Raw genomic sequence first — 19,743 nt, 5'->3', positions numbered from 1 at the left:
TAAAGGATACGTTACCCTTGTGAGCTCCCCCTGCAGGCCCCCCTTGTCAGTTACTAACTACTCTCCCTTGTCACCTTCTATAAACACCCACCTCATGAGCTGCTCCGATCATCACAGAGTTTGTCTAATGTTAGAGCATCGCTCACTTAAGAACAAACCCTACACAAGTCAGAGAACTGGTCCTCAGTCCAACAGGACAATCAATTTTTATACCCCCACCTCCATTATCATTCCCACAAGAATTACAAACATCCGAGGACATAATCACTCCCCTGGCCGCAGAAGACGAGGAGTAAACTATGGTAATCTCCGTTGCCTTGACTGTTCAAGTGATCGAATAGGATCAGCGTGGGCTTTGGATACAATCCCTATCAAATTTGCATTGTTGAATGTGCAATCACTTTCGAACAAAACATTAATTTTAAATGACTTCTTTCTATCACGTCATCTAGACATTTTATTTGTCACAGAAACTTGGCTGCTTGTTGGTGATCTAAGCCCTTTCACTGATATCTCCCCTGGTGATTGTGACTTTTTTTAGTTCTCCCAGATCCACTGGCAGGGGTCAGGGTTTAGCAACAATCTTCAAAAATCGCTGTAAGTACACTAGTTTTGAGGTGCAAGCATTTAAGGTTGATTTGTCCTGCCCACTGATTTGTGCACTGGTGTATAGACCCCCAAAGTACAATAAGTGAATTTTCTGAGTTTCTGTCCTTGATTGTGCCCAACTCGGATACGATTTTAATCCTTGGTGATTTTAATATCCATGTCGGTTGTCCATCAAAGCCTTTAGTTAGCCAGTTTCTACAACTTGTGGACTCATTCAATCTGACTCAGTCTGTAACTGGTCCCACACACAAACATGGTCATACACTGGATCTTGTTTTATCATTAGGTTTTCCTGTTTAAAATATTGAGTTGGATGTTGCTAGTCTATCTGACCATAAACCTGTGATTTTTAATGCATCACTTTGTAATCCATTACCTAAACCTTGCTTGCCAGATAGCTACATCCGAGCACTGAACCCATCCAGTGCTAGGCAATCTTCTGATGCTTTCATAGCTTGTCCTTTTGCTAGCCCTACAGAGATTAGAACCTCCGCCTCTCTGTCTACAGATGAGCTAGTTACTCAGTTTAATACCACTGTCACTGATGTTCTTGATATTGTTGCCCCTTTTAAACTGAAGTGCCCCAAAGTCAAAGCCCATCCTTGGCTTAACAGTGAGATTTGTGCCCTTAGACAAAATTGTAGAATAGCAGAGAGGAAATGGGGGAAAAAAGATCAACTGCAAGTGGCCTATGAGATACTGAGAGATCACCAGGTATCCTACCAACACCTTGTCAAAGCATCTAAAGGAAAGCATTTTTCTGATATAGCTAAAAATGCACATAGCCCTAAAATTTTGTTTAGTGCAATAAATACTGCACTAAATCATGCTATTGGACTCCCTGATGCTACGTTTGAAATCACTGAACAGTTTGAGCTTTTTTATCAACAAGGTTAACATTATCAGATCTTGTATTTCACCTACTGATCATGACACTTCTAAATCAATCCTATGCCCTGCTTCTCTGAATTGTTTTGTGCCTGTGGCCCTGTCTGCATTGATGGATATTGTATCACACGTGAAACCTATCTATTCATCTTCAGAAAAATTTGGGGACTTTAGCCTCAAGTGTGCACCCTTTTTGGCTTATTGGCTTCTTTTCACTGGTTACCGGTCAAATATAGAATTGATTTTAAGGTAATGTTACTTTTTTTAAGGCATTACATGGATTGGCCCCTTTTATATGTTGCTGATTTCCTTACCCTACATCACTCCTCCAGGAACCTAAAGGCCGGGACACACAGGGCCGAAAATCGGCCGTTGGACAGTCTGGCGAGGTCAGTGACTCAAATCTGTTCGGTGTCTGGGGGGCTGTCGGCGTTCATTTTGGCTGACCTGACATGTTCAGTCGGCGGCAGGGCAGTTTGGACTCACCCGGAAATGGCGACCGGAATGAGCGTGACTAGAGTCTCTCAAAATCTGACGAAAATCTTTTAAACTGACCTTTGTTGAGCTGAAATGAAGACATATTCAGCAAATGCATGGCCTATTTCTCTCTTAAAATGTTTTCAGAAACATGTTTCAGTGAACTATTTTAGTACAATATGAGATCGTATTCTGAATGGCCGCCATGACAGTCTGGCTTTGAATTTCCGGAGAAAACAAACCCATGTGATGCGTTCGTCCAATCAGCTGCCGGTTTTCATTTTTTTGGGCAACAATACAGATTAGCGCCGCCTGCTGTTATGGAGGCATATTATGTCTTGTCTCTATGGTGTGTTCTGTGGCACTTTATGGACCAACACGGGGAGACTGATCATTTCGACTGGCTTTTCTGTTGACGGTCGGCCGTCTGGCTGGTGTGTCCTGGCCCTGGCCTAAGATGGTCTAATCAGTTCCCTTTAGCTATTCCACAGTCTTGGGTGAAAACAAAGGGTGATCGTGCCTTCTCCATTGTGGCCCCGAGACTCTGGAACAAACTTCCATTCATATTAGGTCCTCCTCTACTGCCGAGATCTTTAAGTCTTGTCTTAAAACACATTTTTATTCTTTGGCGTATGATTTAGTATAGTATAGAAGTGTGTTATTTTTATGATGTTCATTGTGTCCATATTTATTATTGTCTTCCTTTGTTTTTATAACATAATATAACTTTTTACAGTACTTTGTTCAGCCTAGGTTGGTTTTAAATGTGCTCTATAAATAAATTGACTTGATTTGACAAAGGGAGTGCCTCCAATCGTCACATCTCCCTCAGTTATTGAGTTTAAATCAAAGAGCAACAAAATGTATACATTTTAAGGCCTACTCACAGCTATATACACACACACACACACACACACACACACACACACACACACACACACACATACAGCGGGGAGAACAAGTATTTGATACATGCCGATTTTGCAGGTTTTCCCACTTACAAAGCATGTAGAAGTCTGTAATTTTTATCATAGGTACTCTTCAACTGTGAGTGACGAAATCTAAAACAAAAATCCAGAATATGATGTATGATTTTTAAGTAATTCATTTGCATTTTATTGCATGACATAAGTATTTGATACATCAGAAAAGCAGAACTTCATGTTTGGTACAGATACCTTTTGTTTGCAATTACAGAGATCATGCGTTTCCTGTAGTTCTTGACCAGGTTTGCACACACTGCAGCAGGGATTTTGGACCACTCCTCCATACAGACCTTCTCCAGATCCTTCAGGTTTCGGGGCTGTCGCTGGGCAATACGGACTTTCAGCTCCCTCCAAAGATTTTCTATTGGGTTTAGGTCTGGAGACTGGCTAGGCCACTCCAGGACCTTGAGATGCTTCTTACGGAGGCACTCCTTAGTTGCCCTGGCTGTGTGTTTCGGGTCGTTGTCATGCTGGAAGACCCAGCCGCAAGCCATCTTCAGTGCTCTTACTGAGGGAAGGAGGTTGTTTGCCAAGATCTCGCGATACATGGCCCCACCCATCCTCCCCTCAATACGGTGCAGTCGTCCTGTCCCCTTTGCAGAAAAGCATCCCCAAAGAATGATGTTTCCACCTCCATGCTTCATGGTTGGGATGGTGTTCTTGGGGTTGTACTTATCCTTCTTCTTATCAAATATGTTTTATCAATATTAATAAAGTTATGAATATGGTTATTAATAACTTTATCAAATCGACAAACAATCAAAACGGGGCACCACCCTATAAGTCAGGGACCAATAATCAAACTGTGGAACAGTCTCATTTCTGTTAAAATCCTTTAAAAGGATTCAAAGGAAGGGGTGATTTCGAGCACAGACCTGTCCAGCCAGCAATTATTACAATAAGTACATAAATAATCACAAGCAACTGCTAATTAAGTATAATAAGATTTATAACGTCACAATTATCAGTAGCCAATCAGCAATCCTTCAATAATAAACTTATATACCCTTTTTACAATATCACAATCAAAAGCATGTGTGTGTGTGTGTGTGTGTGTGTGTGTGTGTGTGTGTGTGTGTGTGTGTGTGTGTGTGTGTGTGTGTGTGTGTGTGTGTGTGTGTGTGTGTGTGTGTGTGAGTGAGTGAGTGAAAGTGGAGAGGGCGGTGTCGAAATGTAGTCTAACACAAAACTACTAAAATGGCTACTCCGGTGAGCTGCACATAACTATTTAGCCTCAAGAGGGCGGTAGTAGTGCTGGATGCACGAGGAGGGGTGAAGAAGCCGAGGTGGGGTTTACTAGGCAACGCACACGTTTATGCTAAGTCAAGCGTTAGCTCTATACAAGCTCCACGTGGTTAACTAGCAACGTTAGCTCGGGAGCTACGTGGCTAGCGTGTGTGTGTGTGTGTGTGTGTGTGTGTGTGTGTGAGAGAGTGAAAAGAGAGCGAGAGAGAGAGAACAGGAGGGAAAACACGATTTATGGAACAAACACTTAAAACCTTGATCTCTGGGGTAATGGGACTAACCGCTCTCTTCGTTTTACTCGAGATTCTAACTTAACGTGGCGTTATAGCAGAATCTCAGGTTTGTTTAACGGTAGAGAGCGTTTATTCCCCGCCACACTCTAGTAGCGTGCAGCTGACTCAGCTTGTACAGTAATTCCTCCTCGGCGGGAGTTATCAGCTACAGTTCAACACAACTTTCAACAATATCTTGATCAGTGATATTCTTCACAACAGCACATTGATGGTAAACAAAATAGCAATACCTTTTACTCATTAATAAACACCCTAGTTCTCAAATCTGCCCAGAACTATAAAAGCTTCTTACTTTTGGTGTACAGTCCGTTGCTTATCCGGCGGATTTTGCGGTGAACAAAACTGAGTTAACCTCTCGCCAGAGATTAACGACCCGTACCGTCCAAGGCAGTGGAGCGGAAACACGGTCCAGTCGACTTGCAAGAAAACGCGTTGTCTCTTTTCCTTGAGACGGGGCTGATTTACCCCTCTGCAGATTTGGTGTAACACGGGCTTTGTATTCACCAGGACCCTTTAGTATCACGAACGATACAAACGTCTCACTCGACCAGCGAATGATACGATGTTGATTCTCGAACAGTGCTGAACGATGTGTCTTCTTGCGGCAATGAAACCACGAAGAGCTCCGGGCTGTGACCTCCGGCTACTTTTATCTCCCCTCCGCCGCCTGCTGGCGGCGAGTGGTGAGTTCAAAGAGCCGCGGCCAATCAGAAATCCCGAACTCAACGAAGGTGTGAGAATTCGTCGTTGCAGTTCTCAAGCCCTCCACCAGTCTGCCATTTTCCTCATGTCTTGGAGGTACAATCTCCATTTTAGAGGCTTCTTTGTTAGGAGTGAGGGGTCACAGGCTGGGGACTTCCCTACAGGCCGCTCTTTGGCCTCAGGGGAAGCTTCAGGCCTCACAGAATAGTCTTGATCATAACTGTTAGGTTCCAACACAGGTCTACAATTTTATCCCTGATGTCCTTACACAGCTCTCTGGTCTTGGCCATTGTGGAGAGGTTGGAGTCTGTTTAAGTGTGTGGACAGGTGTCTTTTATACAGGTAACGAGTTCAGACACAGGTAATGAGTGGAGAACAGGAGGGCTTCTTAAAGAAAAACGAACAGGTCTGTGAGAGCCGGAATTCTTACTGGTTGGTAGGTGATCAAATACTTATGTCATGCAATAAAATGCAAATTAATTATTTAAAAATCATACAATGTGATTTTTCTGGATTTTTGTTTTAGATTCCTCACAGTTGAAGAGTACCTTTGATAAAAATTACAGACCTCTACATGCTTTGTAAGTAGGAAAACCTGCAAAATCGGCAGTGTATCAAATATTTGTTCTCCCCACTGTGTGTCTTGTGTGTGTGTGTGTGTTTATATATATATATATATATACACACACACACACACACACACACACACACACACACACACACACAAACCTATATATTTGGATGTAGAAGCTTTGTGACAACTACTCAGAAAACGGAAAGCAAAAAAAAACAACTACTGTAGCTAGCAATCGGGAAATTGACTTTCCAGTCTCCTGCTGACTCTGCTAACCTCTTGCTGACTCTGATAGCCTGGGCTAGCTACTTCAAAAAAACAACAATTTAAACATCAGAGTAAACATAGAGGAAAAGGTGGAGAAGATGAGCTCAACCTAGCAAGACCATCTCTGCGGCCATCTCATAACTAAGAGTCGCTCATCAGGATAGAGAAATCAACTCCCCAGTCTCCTGCTGACTCTGCCAGCCTGGCCAGTCAGGGTTCTGAGTGTAAGCATCAGAGTAGACACGGAGGAAAAGGTAACGCTATCAGCTACAACCTTTGGCTGCGGTCCCAACAAGCGGGACCATCTCTGCGTCCATCTCCGTCTCTGCATCAGAGGGGGTGCCAAGGCAGGTGTGGAGGAGTTGAACACCGACTGTGGCTTCTCTGCTGGGCATACTGCTAGCCAGCAGCCAGGCGTTGGATGCTGAGCTGAGCGGCCTCCGTGCCTGTGTCTGTTCCCAGCGGGAAGTCGCGAACTGTGGTGGCCTTTTGCTGAGACTTGGCTGGATCCTGGAGTGCCGATGCCATTCAACCAGGTTACCTTTTTTCTGTTTGCCGATCTGACGGCCAAATTCTGTTTCATGATTAATCATGCACTAGTTCAAGGATGGGATAACATTTCAATGGAATTGTACCTTTTACCATTTATTATGGCAAATTAAATTGATTGATTGATTGATTGATTGATTGATTGTACCATTCTTCCTGTCTCATAATTGTCTGCCAATCAGTCCTCCTTTGTGGAACAGTTTTTTGATGTGGTCCAACAGGGAAGCCAAGACCAGGTGTTTTGATTTCTTGGCAGTGTTTTTGTTTGCATTGTTGCTCAGTTGATACGGATCTTGGTTTATTAGCCTCTTGGGAAGTGATGAGATAATACATCAGTAATATGCTGTATGTAAGAGAGGTCTTGCTTGCCATGTTATTGCTTGCAGCATTTCCGAAAGAACTGATGCCAAATATAATAGATACATACTGTAGATACAATACAAGCTTGGGACAAGATATGGATCAGTCAGTCAAGTCAACATGAGTGTTGAGACATGTTTTAAGAGGATGCTGCTGTTACTGACCAGCTGCTTATGGCAACATATCACTTCATGGTTCCACCCACATTAACACATGGCCCCTTCCCCTATTTTGTTTCTGACTAGTTTTAATTAAAAGATTATTAGGGCCCGAGCACGAAAGTGCAAGGCCCCAACGGTGCAAGGCACCGTTGGGGCTGCAAAACTCAAACTTTTGCAGCCATGTGCAGAATATTAAACTCTTTCATCTGAATACACATTTAGGCTTGGGAGTGGTACAGTTGCTCTGTAGCGCCCCCTAATTGGTTTTAGCACCTGGGCACATTTATGACGGCCTCAATATATACATAGCGCCCCCTAATGCGTGGAAGGCCTTAACATGGACATAGTTGCTCCGATCTTCACCAGACTCAATACACATATTGCTCTAATCATTGCAGACATATTTCCCATTTACCTTCATTAGCTCCGCCCAACTGGAAGGCGGCCATTTTTAATTATGCATATTTCAGGCGTTTTACATTCTTTCGAACTCGTCCTAGGCCGTGATTTCAAACTTCTTGAATCTTTGCAGGTAGTATCTGTTGACCCTCATGACGAAAAGTTATCCAGAGAATTTTGATAATTGAAATAATGCACAAGTTATAGGAACTTCCTGTCTAAACAGGAAGTTGCTTTATCGTGGTAACAATTATTCGGATTGCCCCGAAACTTGGTAAAGTTGTTCCTCATGTCCGGTTTAGCATCTGTGCCAAAGTTGGCGGCAATCGGCCATTAGATGGCGCTGTTTTAATTTTTTTTTATTAATCAGCAAAATATTGACATATGGGAAGCCTACTTTGTCTAACTACTCCTGGGACGTGAGTCCGATCGGCACGAAAACTTGCAACTAGACACGGAGGACCCTCATGAAAAAAAGTTATCAAAAGAATATTGATAGCTAACACAATGCACAAGTTACGGAGGACCAACTTCCTGTAGATGGGTGTGAAAACAGGAACGGTTGTATCTTGCCAACGGCTATTCCAATGGACACTTAGAGCAGTTGTTCCTCATGTGCTAATGAGGCTGTGTGCCAAATATGTTGACAATCGGCCTTTAGATGGCGCTGTTTTCATTTTTTTTAATTAATTAGCAAATTTACACGATCCAATGTAGTAAACAATACAGGTTATTATGCAGTTACATCTATTGACCACTAGATGGTGCTCTAAGACCACAAATGAACCTAACAGCAACATACAGGTACAATAGTCATGTGACAGACCAGCGGCGCGAATGGCACCGTGCAATGCGCTTCAACAATTAAACCAGCAACAACATCGCGCGTGCAGCAGCTGAACTAATCATCAGCAGGATTGTAATTAACTAATGTACAACACTGTACTAACATACATCCATGAATCAAAGTATTAACTATTGTTTCTGAATGATATATTTGCAGTAAGTTCCTAGCATTACAGTAGACATAAGCATGCAATCCTAAACTATAATAAAGAAAAATACTTTCATGTTAATTACACAAACATTCCAGCAGGGAGTTTTCCACAGGTTGTATCTTGGCAAAAGTTGTTCCGAATTACATGAAACTTACAAGGTGTGGTCTACATGTGATGTTGCGTCTGCCAGTACCCCCCGATGCAAGAAGCGAGGGCCTGTCATCGCTGCTTGCAGCTTTAATTTGTTTTGAAAGCTGTATGACAAATCACTCATCCATCTCCATCTCACACAGGGGGTTTATTAGTACCGGTAGCGTTTCAGGAGTTATTTTGACTTCCTAAAGGGGCAGAGCGAGCCAGCTGTCGTGCCAGGTCCACATGCCTCTAATGATCTGTGCGTGGATTATGAAGTCATGTTTTTAATTGCAGCAACCTCTCTTTTCTTTTGCAAAAGAGGACAAAAACCACACATTTGTCTCGTCAAGGCCATACTGTTTTGTGGGGCCTGACGTTCCACTTATTACATCATAACCTAGATTTTAAAATTCAATTTTAACATTCTTCATTATTCCACTCTAAGGGCCTATTTTCTGTCTCGTCTGGAAGCCTAAATCAGGAGTTGCGTATGATTCACTCAAGCCTTTTATGTTGTTTTAATCTAGTGAGTTGTCAGGATGGGCAATTTTTTTTCTTCTCCTTCACAGCTTCTCTAATGCTTGAAAGGATCATGGAAGTCCTTTAAGGTTTCCAGAAAGGTCTCAAACCCAGCGTCTCCCCAGAGTATAATTACTCTGCCGAATTGTAAATTTGACTTCATGCGTTGCCATGTAGGAATGCTTTCAGCAGTTCGGTTCAGAGTCCACTCACACTTTAAAATCCCATGCTCTGCGTGTTTTGCAGCCAAAACCATAATGTTGAATGAGATTTAAAGATAGGTAAAATACTGCATTTAGTGATAATATGTTGTGTCTGGGCAGTATAAATATTGCTAATAAGCTGCATGTTTAAAAGTTATGGCAGATTGAGTACATGATGCATTTTTGAATTGTAATGATTTCCATGACCATGCTTCAGTTTTCCAAGACATTATTAACTATTATTCAAACCATATTTTACATGCTCTTGACTTGGGTTCAAAGATGGACCCCTTTTTGGACCGATGCCCTGTTTATGTGGCCCCTTTTCTGATTGATATCCCATCCCAACAATGTTTTGTTGTTAAGATTAAACGGGGTTATGAGCTTGTTGCTGGCAAAAGATATCATTAGGTCATGCATCAGATTGTGCTGATAAATGCACTCTGTCTTTGGGGAGAGATGAGGTTCTGGAAAAAGCATGACAAAGCATTTGAAATGAGCCAGATAAAATGTTGTAGTGTGGTAATTGTGTTCTTTGACGGTCTGTCATTTCAGCAGTTTGTCATGAAAACCACAAGGTGCATAGTGTTCAGAATTGACCTACGTTTATTTTGCGTGTGAGCTTGCCTCTAATGTGTTTGCACTTTAGCACTGATGCAATATTAATCTGTCAATGGTTGTGTGTGTGTTTCCTCAGTGGAGCAGGTTCCTGTGGAACCCTACACCATCCCACTCTCACAGGCCGAGATCCTACAGGAAGGAAGTGATGTCACTCTGGTTGCCTGGGGGACACAGGTAGGCGTTCCTGCGCATCACTGGCAGACTCAGTGGGTTACATGAGCAGTTAAAAGTTGTCCTCTATCTTTGGATCATTTTCCATGGCCACAGGAAAAAAGCAGTCCAGTCTCATCTCCACTTAATGACGTTTAAAGCCATAGAGGCAAGCAGTGGATTAACTTTAAGTCTATGACAAGCCCCCCTCTGCCCCAGCGGGGTCTCTCAGCTGGCAGTCTGTGGCTATATCTGCCCAGACATCTCCACATCAGCAAGGCTGTTCTTGGCATGCATGTCTGCTGCACGCTTTCCATTGTAGCCTTTCTTCTCATCCAAGAGATTTTTTTTCTGCAGCTCTGTATCACGGTGCCTGTAACTCACCAGGGTCTCTGACTTTGATTGTACCCGGCATCTTCAATAGGCTTATCCAGGCCATAATGTATCTGGAGCAGAGGAGGGGGGTCTGAGGGTATTGAAGGAAAACATCTCCATTAAATCTGGTATTATTGTTGAAGGGTGGAATGAGAAGAACAGGGATCCAGTGAAGTAGTGAAAAGCATGGTGTTCCTTTATTATTTTTTTTTAATGCCACTCTTCTTTCCCATATCATTACTCCCCTCATCTGTCAGCCCTGTGCTGATGAGAGAGTGGAATGAAAGGATGAGTGCCCAGTCCAGTTTGTGATCACTCAAACAGAAGACGTTTTCCCCCTAGTCTTAATAGTCCCTCTATTAATGATTTCTCCCTCAGAAAGATCCACTTTATCTGCTGGAAATAATGTCATGGCAACACCATTCCATAATAAATGCTTACAGTTATTGAGATTATTTGTTAGCTTGAGGCCAGTGCCTGTATCTTTCAAATTGGCTTGACTGTTGAAAACTCTTCTAGTTTGTCATGGGAATCACGTTTTGAGTTTTAAATAGCTATTTTCAACTTTCTTTTTACTAGGCACTGATCTCCGAGAGGCTGTGCATTCCTCAGTAGCAAATACTTAAAAACATAAAAAACCATGCTTTATCATTATTCTCTTTTTTATCTCCTGTGTACCAGCAGAGCATTTAAAAAGTAGCTAATGTGAATGTTAAGTTACAAAATACCTGTTTGAACAGTGAGTTTTGATATTATCATACATTGTTACATTTAAAGTTACATGTGTAATATACAGTACATCGTAGGGCTGTGAAATTATTCTTATAAGTTACACATTGTGGGGAGAAAGGAATACGCATTTGTTTTGTCAAACTACCAAATTCAAAGCAAACTCGTATTGTAGTTTATGGTGCAATTACAATACTTGTATCTCAATATGTTTTAGCGTATTGCAGTGCTGTACAATGGATATTGAGAGCAATTTTGCAGCATTTCTGCATGTCACTAACTCATTTACAATATTCAACATTTGTTTGTTTTGGGGCATTTTAAATCCGTTCTGCTTGATAGTACTTGATATTTTTATTTTTTTTATCATTTTTACCTGCGCTTTAATGTTTTAATTTGTTTTTTAAATTGTTTTTAACTGCTCTTTAATGTTTTATGTAAAGCACTTTGAATTGCCCTGTTGCTGAAATGTGCTATATAAATAAAGCTGCCTTGCCTTGCCTTGCTAAGTATTGCAGCATCTGAAAGTAACATGAGCATGTATAATGCCACTCACTTTTTTAGTGTACGCCTTAGGGCTGGGACGATATGCTTTTGTCCAGAATTCTTTCACGATACATGGGTGTCGATTACATTTTTATCGCGATTTTCATTTATTGCGATTCTAGAGGTATTGCGATTCGATAGTATTGAGTATTGCAAAAAAATGTCCTTCTTTAACAAAAACAAAAGTTGAAAAATACACTTCTAGAGACAATATATCATGAGACATTTCTAAAAACTAATTGTTGTCTAAGAATAATGCACATCACGTGTCAGTCAGTCAGTCTGGCATTTATTTACTTTGTAGAGGAAGAAGTATATAACATGGATTATTTTTGCTGGAAACTGATATGAAGTAGTCGCTGTCAGCAGTAACTTATAAACAGAAAATATTTAGGGGACTTTAGGGGAAAAGAATCAATTTTAAAAATCATTGCAAAAAGGATCCCATTACACATTATTTAAAATTTTTCCCACCCCTAGTACGCCTACTATAATTGAAAGACATAAAATGCACAACAGATGTAGGATAGGAGTTTATGTTGTAGCAGGAGTGATATCCTAGCCAAACTAAACTGCATTAGCATAATAGATTTAAAGGCTTTCCTCCTCTTTTCTTTTTCCATTTAGATCCATGTGATGAGGGAGGTGGCCAATATGGCTCAAGAGAAACTGGGAGTGTCCTGCGAGCTCATCGATCTACAGACCATCCTGCCCTGGGACACTGAAACTGTTTGTAAGGTAACAAAACACACATGCAATCCCCAACACAGCAGTCTGAGAAAAATGCATCTCAAAACTGTGAACAGCAACAAGTAATGGAAGAGTCTCACACTCATTGGCCCTCATTTATCAACCTAACGTAGAAACCAGCACAGATATGAGCGCAGAAATCCTCTTACGACAGGCTTCACGTGGGATTCATGAAACGTTGGTATTACACTCCTCAGAGAATAAGAAGGGTCGTACATTGATAAATGCAGCGGCTGGAAAAGATTGTCATTTAAATATCACGCCCCAATATATTCTCGGTTTTGAGGCCTCGCCCCTACAATTTCCAACATGGCGAGACGTAATCCGGCTGAGAAGCGGCACTTCTCAGAGGTGGAGATTGAAACCCTGATATCTCAGGTTCATTTGCACTAACGTGTACTTTTTGGGAGCCAGAAAACTGGTATTAAAGGCTGTAGAAAGAATGCGGGATGGAAAGAGCTCACTGATGCAGTCAACAGTGTTGCCGTAGTAAATTGGACTCCAGCTGAAGTTTATTTAATTTATACACCCATGACATATGTATGTATGCTATAGTCCTAATAATAATATACAGGCTTATATTGCAATCTCTTAGGCCTACATGTAGGTGTACCTATATTTAAATAAACACATGGTAGGGGAGTTCATGCAGTGTCTTTTATTTTACTCGTGTTTTTTTCATGAGTCAGAACGAGGCAACAGCTGAGGGAGAGCGCGTGTCCTCCGTCCCCCCGTGATGGACCACCACCCCGACCCTGTCTCCTGACAGCACAGGGGCTGGAAAAACAAGCCGAAATAACTCGGTCAATGGCAGAAATAAATCGTTCACTTGTGGCCATTAACGACACTGTAAAAGAGAAACGAAAACCTGAAGACTAAATAAAAAATGTTGTGCATCATCATGTTTCCTGTATTGAGTATCATTGCCAAACATAACACTATACCTTTTTAAAAGTGAGGAATAGTATCCTATCTCCTTGGTATAGCCCCCAGTTGGGGCTGTGCTGGAAACTGCTCTCTGGGCATCGGGTCATCTGGCTCCATCAGTACATATAAAGCCATAAGGCACCCAGTTTTCCGTGGGGGTGTTTTGCCCCCCCCCAAAACCAAATAAAATTTTTTTGCTTTTTTTTTTTTTTTTTTTTTTTTTTGTTTTTTTTTCCCCCTTGGTGTTTTTTATATTAACAAACCTCCCTTTTCTTTTTATTTAAAAACCCCACTGATGACTTCTCCTGTTAAACTGATTATATGCTGCACCGCAAGTCCACACTGACTCCAAAACTAGTGTACACGAGTTCAGACCAGACGTGAGATTTTATCGCAGCCTACACTCACGTTCAAATTGATAAATGCCGAGCTTTGCGTAGGAATCGGCGTACGCCCGTCCTACACCTGTTTTCGTACGCATGTTTCATAAATGAGGGACAGTGTCTCTTGAGAAACTATTTCATTTATTTTTGTGGCATTTCTTTCTGGTGCATATTGATCCATATTCTAAAGTAAATGCTTGTATCATAGTCTGTTTATATCTCTATTTCCATCTTTGGTCACAGACTGTGTAGCCATGTTCTGCACCCCCAAGTGATTACACTTCAATAGATCATTTAGATCATCATTTGGCATGAATAATGTTGCCATTGAAAAGTTGTTAATTGGAATTACTGTAGATGTGTTTATTGTGGTGCAGAGGCAATGTTCCTCTGAACTGTGTGGTTCTCTTTGGTGCTTGATAAACAGGATTCTTTCCACAGCTGGTAAGGCTTGACTCCCAGTTTATGTTGCCGCAGCTTTATTCAGGCTATGGCACTCACCAAACCAAAACAGTTTATTTGGGAAGGCTTTGAGATGCTTTCCAGTGGGTATTCCATCTTTATTTATTTTGAAATGAGGCAAGGAGCACAACACAAGACAGTTTGGGGAATAGTGGCATCTTTCATGATCACCGCTGGCGAGTGTCACCTCAAGGACCTTCACAGTGTATATACTGTACGTCCTCTCCACTCTCAGGACACTGCTTTTCCAATGGCTCTTTGGCGCATACTGTCCTGTGTCCTCTTGTGTCAACACAGCTGCTTTTTGCAGCTTAATCACCGGATACATTTTGATTTGGTATATTTATTGTCCTATTTTCATGCTCCTCTGGTGGAACATACAACTTTGTCAGTGAGCACCACGCTGCTCCTGCTGCCAAGCAAATCTTATAACCAACAGTTAAAGCACAGGATGAAATTGTGGTAGGAGGGTAGTAATTTAACAGGGAGTCCACTGGAACTGAGGGCAGAGACTGTAGTATTGTGCTGCAGCTAAAGGACTTTCAACTTGAAGTGAGCAGTAGTCAGTTACAGATTGTTTGCTCAAAGAGGGGACTTCTCAAGTGAATGTGGTATTTTTTTGAAGTAGCTCCCCATTAAAACCGCTGCCATGAAATTGAATAGAGTGTTTATGTGCTGCTCAGTGGGCCTAATGCTAGGCCTGCCACCTCGGGCTTGTCAACAACATCTCTTCTTGTCATTTCCTCCAACTAAATGCCCTCTTGAATGTCTGTCGATGTCAAACCCATAAACCAATTTTCCCTCAACGCTGACACACACACACACACACACACACACACACACACACACACACACACACACACACACACACACACACACACACACACACACACACACACACACACATTTAGCAGTTAAATTACTGTTGCAGTACACTGATACACGGGTATCCCTACAGTGTTTTTTTTTTTTCCTGCCGTGTTTGCTGGATGAGCACAGAAAGAGCCATTTTTTCATCAAGCTATTGTCAAATCTCAGTGAAGGCACATAATTAATTCCAGGCTAAACCATGATTCTTATTGCCCAGACTAATGCATATTACATAGGGATACACATTAAGAGCCTTTATTTTATCTTTTAATTAATCTGAATCGACAGACAAATATCTAGATGTGCATTAGTCAGAATGAAAACAAATGTTAATGCTACGGTGTTGTCAAGCTTTTATAAGACAATACAAATAAAAGGTGGTGGAATCAACACTGGTTTGATGAAAAAGCATCAATACAATATACAGTAGTGTCCTGTTCCTTTGATGCATAAAATGGCGAAGGCTGAATGCGTTACGCTGACATAACCGCTGGCGTCCAAAGGTAGACATGTCTGTCATTGTTTATTTGCAACGTTTGGCATGAACTTTGCCGGTGTTTCTGCCACCGATATGGAGGAGGAAGCGTGATGGTCTGGGGCTGTTTTGCTGGATCCAGGGTCGGTGATTTGTACAGAGTGAAAGGCACCCTGAACCAAAACAGCTACCACAGCATTTAGCAGCGCCATGCAGTACCCTCTGGTATGAGCCTAGTTGGTCAGGGGTTCATCCTACAGCAAGATAATGACCCAAAACATAAGTCCAAGCTATGCCAGAACTACCTTAGCAAAAAAGAACAAGATGGTAAGCTTAAAAATATGGAGTGGCCAGCACAGTCCCCAGACTTAAACCCCATTGAGCTGGTTTGGGATGAACTGGACAGAAAAGTGAAAGCAAAGCAACCTACAAGTGCCACACATTTATGGGAACTTCTGCAACAGAGTTGGGAAGAACTTTCTGAAAAATATTTGATTACCATTGTAGAAAGAATGCCACGAGTGTGTTCAGCTGTTATATCTGCCAAAGGGGGCTACTTTGATAGGTCAAAAATTTAGAATACATTTTGGTTTATAAATTGATTCCATGATTTCTTTTTTAACTTAAATTATTCATTTGTTCTATTCTTTCATTTCAGAGTACAATAAGACATTGAACTGCATGAATTTCAATAAAAACCTGGAAAAATTGGGGTGTTCTAAAGCTTTTGCCCGGTAGTGTATATACAGTACAGTACCATTCTAGGGTTACAGGCATGTATAAATGTCAGAAAATAGTGAAATGGTTGCATCGCAAGTTCAAAATGTTATTTTATTTATGTATATGTATATATATATATATATCCCTCCCTGATTATCTCCCTGATTATAAGACAAATATTAGACAACCCTTTATTTTAAAATGTAGAAGTAAACTTTTTTTAGGGCTCAACAACTTTAACAGACACACTATATGTGGCAACATTAAGGCTACAAACAACACATAAGTAAACACTGTCTATAAGAATAAAAAAGAATATATTGTATTGTGAATACAACATTATTGTCTATTCCACAAATATACTGTATTACAAACCCCTTCTTATATTTGGGCAAACACAGTATTTTAGCTGGTTGACTAATCGTCTGAACCTGACAGAGTTTGCATATTACTGCACAAACTATGACATCAGTGGTCAGCAAGTATGAATTGTATTCTTTCTTGGACATATATTAGCTCAATGTGGGCCTTTTCTAATACCTGATGACAGCAGACCATAATAACAAAGTATTGCCAGGAGCCTAGATTATATTTTGGTCACTGCATAGAATATGTAAAAATATCACAATAGTTGAAATTCCTTTTGGCATAGTAAATCAATGTTTAAGACTTAGCTGTAGAGAGGGAGTAGCCAAGACATTGTGTCAACTTCTTAATTCAAAAGATTGTACACCTGGTGTCAAGCTCTTCCGGCATGCACAAGGCTCTGTAAAGCTGGCCTTTTGTACCGCTTATTAACTGGCCGTCAGATGCGGTGAGTGTGCAGACAGTGAGATAGGATGCAGACACACATCCGGCTGCTGGCAGCCAATTAAAAGTCCCTGTGAGTCACATTTACCTCGTGTATCTTTGTGACTGGTGAGCTGATTTATGTAGCAAGCACGTTGTTTTTGAGTGTGCATGTAAAAGATAAATGAAGAGGGCGCCCAGGTAGCTCAGTTGGTAGAGCGGTCGCCCATATGTAGAGGTTTACTCCTCGAAGCAGCGGCCGCGGGTTCGACTCCGACCTGCGGCCCTTTGCTGCATTTCATTCCCCCCTCTCTCTCACCTTTCATGTCTTCAGCTGTCCTGTCAATAAAGGCCTACAAATGCCCCAAAAATAATCTTAAAAAAAAAGATAAATGAAGAAAGATTTGTCTTTCAGCAAGAGAGATCATTAAAGCAACGCTTTTCAGGAACATGCCAACTTTCTGTTTCCTGAGGGATGCATTCTGGCAGCCACCAGCTATACTTGGATCTAAATATATTCAACCCTCTCGCTGACAAAGGGAATCATGGGCAGAAATTGTTGGAAATGTAGAGAAAAAGTGAGTGTATTTTTTTTTGACCCGCTGTCTACAGCGGTCCAGTAAATGTAATAGTTGTTCTTTACGAGATGAACAAAATGGCTGGTTTACCTCTGCCAGACCAACGGCTCAGATGATATGCTGTGGAAAATCTCCCAGCCGTGCTTGGACAGAGTGCTCGTGGAGATGTAGTTGTGTAAAGATGCTCATCACATGCTGCATAACAGCTTTTTGATTCCTCACTGAGTGGTCTGCTTCATTCCCTGTTGTTTAATGGCTTTTATTGTTGTTCAGATGGCCAGTTAGCCAACATTTCCGTCCGTTCTTACATGTATCCACATTTGTTTGCCTTGGCTTTGAGTTGGCCAGTCAGCAGTATAAAGAAATCTCCACTCTCATTATTATATTAGTCCATCGTTGCTGATTCAGCCTCGTTCTCAGGTTTTCCAGATTTCAGATCCGGCCAGTGAAGTATCAGTTGCTCGCCAGGGCCAGTCCATAATACATTCATTGGTTCTTTAACCATGATTGGAGACGGAACTTCCCACGGCACCACACACAGGTCCTGTGGGACAGCAGCTTGTGGACCTCGACAAAAAGCCTCCTATTTTCCCCTCAGTTGTTATCCACTTGCTGTAACTTCTCGACAACGTGACTGCTCTGTCCACCATCAAGGCTAACCAGGCCTGTCCAAGACAAACCCGCTGGCATCGATTGGCTGACGTAGCCAAAATGAAGCTGCAATACTTGAAAGGGAAAGCCCCACAGAAGGGCTTCAAAGTCATTTGTTGTCCAAAGTCATTTGTCATCAATAAAAGTAAATTATGCATTTTATTTTACCAAAGGCTTTTGGACGAATTGGATTGTTAACCACTTATAGGGCTTATATAGCAACTCAAGTTCGAATAAATTCGAACTAACACGTAATTTGTTCAAATTAATTTTAATGCAACCCATATAGTGTCATGCGTTAGGATATCCTGACAAGGGTCCTGAGGATGAGCGTGGCAAAGTAGGCAGGCAGACGATGTCGTAATATCTGTTGCCTCCGCTGCCTAAAAGCCAGGACACACCAACCAGACGGCCGACCGTCGACAGAAAAGCCAGTCGAAATGATCAGTCTCCCCGTGTTGGTCCAAAAAGTGCCACAGAACACACCAAAGAGATGAGATGTAATACGCCTCCATAACAGCAGGTGGTGCTTATCTGTATTGTTGCCCAAAAAATGAAAACCGGCAGCTGATTGGACGAACGCATCACATGGGTTTGTTTTCTCCGGAAATTCAAAGCCAGACTGTCATGGCGGCCGTTACGCAGAATACGATCTCATATTGTACTAAAATAGTTCACTGAAACATGTTTCTGAAAACATTTTAAGAGAGAAATAGGCCATGCAGTTGCTGAATCTGTCTTCATTTCAGCTCAACAAAGGTCAGTTTAAAAGGTTTTCATCAGATTTTGAGAGACTCTAGTCACGCTCATTCCACTCGCCATTTCCGGGTGAACGCTGACAGCCCCCCAGACTGATGACGGCACGGGACACACCGAACAGATTTGAGTCACTGACCTCGCCAGACTGTGTCCCGGCCTTTACTTGGTGGCAGCTAGCAGGGTAAATCATCTGATTTATTGTCATTGAAAATAAAGTAAGGCAGCTGCTTTTTATAAAGTCAGCAAACAGCCTTATCTTTGCTGGTAATTTTGCCATCTACGATGTAGAACCCAAAATACTTTTACAGACAGTTTTTTAGATCCTTTGGTGTTGTAATAGGAGGTGCCGTCCTCCTTCATTTTCATTTATTAAATTAGTTTACTGATAGTTCAGTAGGGCATGCAATAGACCAAGCTGATAGTGAACCACATTAAAAAACTACTTAAAATGGTCTGTTGCGCTTATATATTGAATTTGAAATTTAAAGTTTCAATTTTAAATAAAAAGTGACAGCCCAAATCCGTCCTGATCAATGTTTTACAGTGAACTATAAACACGATATTTGTGCATTATTGTACAATAGAAAGTTGAA

At 41.5% G+C, this 19,743-nt stretch overlaps 1 protein-coding gene across 2 annotated transcripts in view; it reads left to right on the top strand.

Moving 5' to 3' along the window:
- The window catches only part of bckdhb (branched chain keto acid dehydrogenase E1 subunit beta), a 91,235-nt gene that overhangs the window by 30,545 nt on the left and 40,947 nt on the right, over positions 1 to 19,743 (top strand). The window contains exons 7-9 of one of the 2 annotated variants that reach the window (XM_039804815.1): positions 10,063 to 10,160; positions 12,414 to 12,524; positions 13,226 to 13,435. In XM_039804815.1, coding sequence (XP_039660749.1) covers positions 10,063 to 10,160; positions 12,414 to 12,524; positions 13,226 to 13,273 — 257 coding nt within the window. In that variant the 3' untranslated portion in view covers positions 13,274 to 13,435. Of the gene's footprint in view, positions 1 to 10,062; positions 10,161 to 12,413; positions 12,525 to 13,225; positions 13,436 to 19,743 lie in introns of those variants that run through there. The other variant, XM_039804814.1, reaches the window with a different exon arrangement.

The sequence above is a fragment of the Perca fluviatilis genome, chromosome 7 (genome assembly GCF_010015445.1).
Source record: "Perca fluviatilis chromosome 7, GENO_Pfluv_1.0, whole genome shotgun sequence".
NCBI classification, from domain to species: domain Eukaryota; kingdom Metazoa; phylum Chordata; class Actinopteri; order Perciformes; family Percidae; genus Perca; species Perca fluviatilis.
Note: the sequence above shows the minus strand (reverse complement) of the source record. Positions and strands in the feature narration are given on the sequence as shown.